At 59.7% G+C, this 2,480-nt stretch overlaps 1 protein-coding gene across 1 annotated transcript in view; it reads left to right on the plus strand.

Annotated features, from left to right (window-relative positions):
• HM13 (histocompatibility (minor) 13) overlaps positions 1 to 2,480 on the plus strand; it is a gene marked incomplete at both ends in the record, with an annotated part of 6,954 nt that overhangs the window by 2,541 nt on the left and 1,933 nt on the right. The window contains 2 exons of the mRNA XM_010145468.1: positions 1,740 to 1,797; positions 2,353 to 2,436. Coding sequence (XP_010143770.1) covers positions 1,740 to 1,797; positions 2,353 to 2,436 — 142 coding nt within the window. The remainder of the gene's footprint in view (positions 1 to 1,739; positions 1,798 to 2,352; positions 2,437 to 2,480) is intronic.

Consider the following 2,480-nt stretch of genomic DNA (forward strand, 5'->3'; position numbering starts at 1 on the left):
AAACGGGAGCATTCCGCGGGGCGGACTTTGGGTGCCAGCCGTTGAGTGGCAGGCGTGTGCCAGCAGCTCGCTGGCCGGACACCCCTTGGCAGTCAGGATTGCCACCTTCTCAGCCCAAAGGGGTGTTGTGGGGATGAGGAACCAAACAGTGGCAGAACATGGCTCAGCAGTTGTTAATCTCTGGCTTGGAGAGCCCAGGGCTGTCAGGGATCTCCTCGGGTCTGCTGGGGATACCTGGGGGCATGGCAGACCCAGCTCTGTGTTCCCCACAAAGGTCTTCCCAGTGCCTGACAGAGCTGCTGGGTGAGCTGGAGGATGAGGCTGCTCTGGGCTGCTCTGCTCCTGCCTGTGTGGGCTGTGCCTGGGCTTTGTTAGCGTCCTGTTCCCTGGCACGGAGGAACAGGCGCTCTGGCCTCTTCCCCTCAGCCGGCGCTGTGCCCCAACACCTTCACTTTGAGGTTTAACCTCCCTGCAGTGGCCTGGATGCACATTTCTCCTTGCAGTGTCCACATTTCCGTGTCCCTCCTGCTGCCTCCCCCTTCCAAATCGCTGCGTCTCCAAGTCTCTGAGCACCTTGTGTGCCTTGAGGTCTGTCCAGCAGCTCTGCAGCTGCCTGACTAATCCTCCCCTACTCGAGCCTGGCTCCTGGCTGCTATTCTGTCCTTGGCCGGTGCTGCCGCTGGTTCACTGGCTCATTAACAAGCTCAGCCGTGCTGGAGACCTTCTGTGGGGACCGGTTGCTTGGATCTGAGCATGGGTTTAATCCCAGCAAGATCCCAGGAGGGTTTCAAGGAGGAAGAACCGCTCGGTGGGGCAATATTGCCCCCTGCACGGGGTTGGATTGGCATGTGATGCTTTTCCCTGGAGTCCTGCCGCCCTGTGGTGATGCCCAGAGCTTGCTGCACCCTACGGGAGTTAATCTGCTGCCTGACACTTTAAGGCTTCTCTTTAATCCCAGGCTCTGGGCTCTTGCTTAGCGACGTCGTGGGCGCCTGGTTTAGGTGCCTGTGGCTGGTATAGCCAAGAGTGGAGGCCTGGAGGTGACAAGGGGCAGAAGTAAGCCTCAGCACGGGAGAGACATGGAGCTGTTGGAGCAAGTCCAGAGGAGGCTGCGGAGATGACCAGGGGACTGGAGCCCCTCTGTGAGGACAGGCTGAGAGAGTTGGGGTTGTTTAGCCCGGAGAAAGCTCCAGGGAGACCTTAGTGAGGCCTTTCAGTAGTTAAAGAGGCCTCTGAAGCCCCTCTGTGAGGACAGGCTGAGAGAGTTGGGGTTGTTTAGCCCGGAGAAAGCTCCAGGGAGACCTTAGTGAGGCCTTTCAGTAGTTAAAGGGGCCTCTGAGAAAGATGCCCCGTCCCAGGTCAGAGCTGGGGCTCTGAGCCCCCTGCTCTGTTGGAAGACGCCCTTACTTACTGCAGGGGGCCGGACAGGGTGAGCTTGAAATGACCCTTCCAGCCCAAACCAGTCTGTGATTCCAGTAGGGTGGTTGTCCTGTGTGTTTACAGTCTGTCCCGCAAATGCTGCTGCTGCCCTCAGGTGACACCCTGCACGGTGGCCGGGCTGAGCTGAACCACCCCGGTGCCTCCTCCCCCTTGGGAGAACTTCTCTGCCTGCTGTTTGGTGGCTCTTTGGTTATCTTCTGCCACTAAAGCTGCCCCAGGCCCTGAGGTGATGCCGTAGCTGAGCATGTGTGTGTCCCTGTGCAGCTGTGGTCACCACAGACTCCTCTGCTTGTCCCCAGGTCTTTGGCACCAACGTGATGGTGACAGTTGCCAAATCATTCGAGGCGCCGATAAAACGTGAGTAGATCTTCCCCGCGTGCTGGAGGAGGGGGAATTCTCCACTCTGTTCTGGTCTCTGCCCCCAGCACTCTCTGCCTTCTGGAGGTGGTTCAGTCCATGGGATGGCCCTGACCTCAGAGGGTTTCCCACCAGTGACCCCAGCCCGTGGGGGGCTGGGCCAGGCCTTTGGGGAGGGCTGGTTTGCACAGCCCTGAGCTGGCTGGGGCAGGCTGTGCCCCCAGAGCAGGCAATTTCAGCTGCTCCTTAAAAAAAAATTTGAAAAAACCCCTCAGACCCCCTCAAAAACCCCAGCAGGAGGGTGAATTTGTGCTGTTGTGGAGCACACGGTGGTTTGGGTCCTGGGAGCCGGGTCTGAAACCTGCCCCCACCCCTCGGTTTCCCATCCCAGAGTTGTCCCAGGAAGGAGAACAAGGTGAGCAGCAGGAGAGGAGGGGGCCGAGGGCAGGGACAGGGTCTTGCCCTGCTCCGGTCCCGTTCTGCCAGGCACAGTGGTACCAGGGGCTGCTCAGCGCAGTTGCTGCCCTCTCACCGCTCTGTCTTTGCTCCTCGTAGTGGTTTTCCCTCAGGACCTGCTGGAGAAGGGGCTGGAGGCCGACAACTTCGCCATGCTGGGTCTGGGAGACATTGTCATTCCAGGTGAGGACAGGACCCCGATCCCCGGGCTGGGGGAGCTGAGCGGG

The sequence above is a fragment of the Buceros rhinoceros genome, unplaced genomic scaffold (assembly GCF_000710305.1).
Source record: "Buceros rhinoceros silvestris isolate BGI_N320 unplaced genomic scaffold, ASM71030v1 scaffold24371, whole genome shotgun sequence".
NCBI classification, from domain to species: Eukaryota; Metazoa; Chordata; class Aves; order Bucerotiformes; family Bucerotidae; genus Buceros; species Buceros rhinoceros.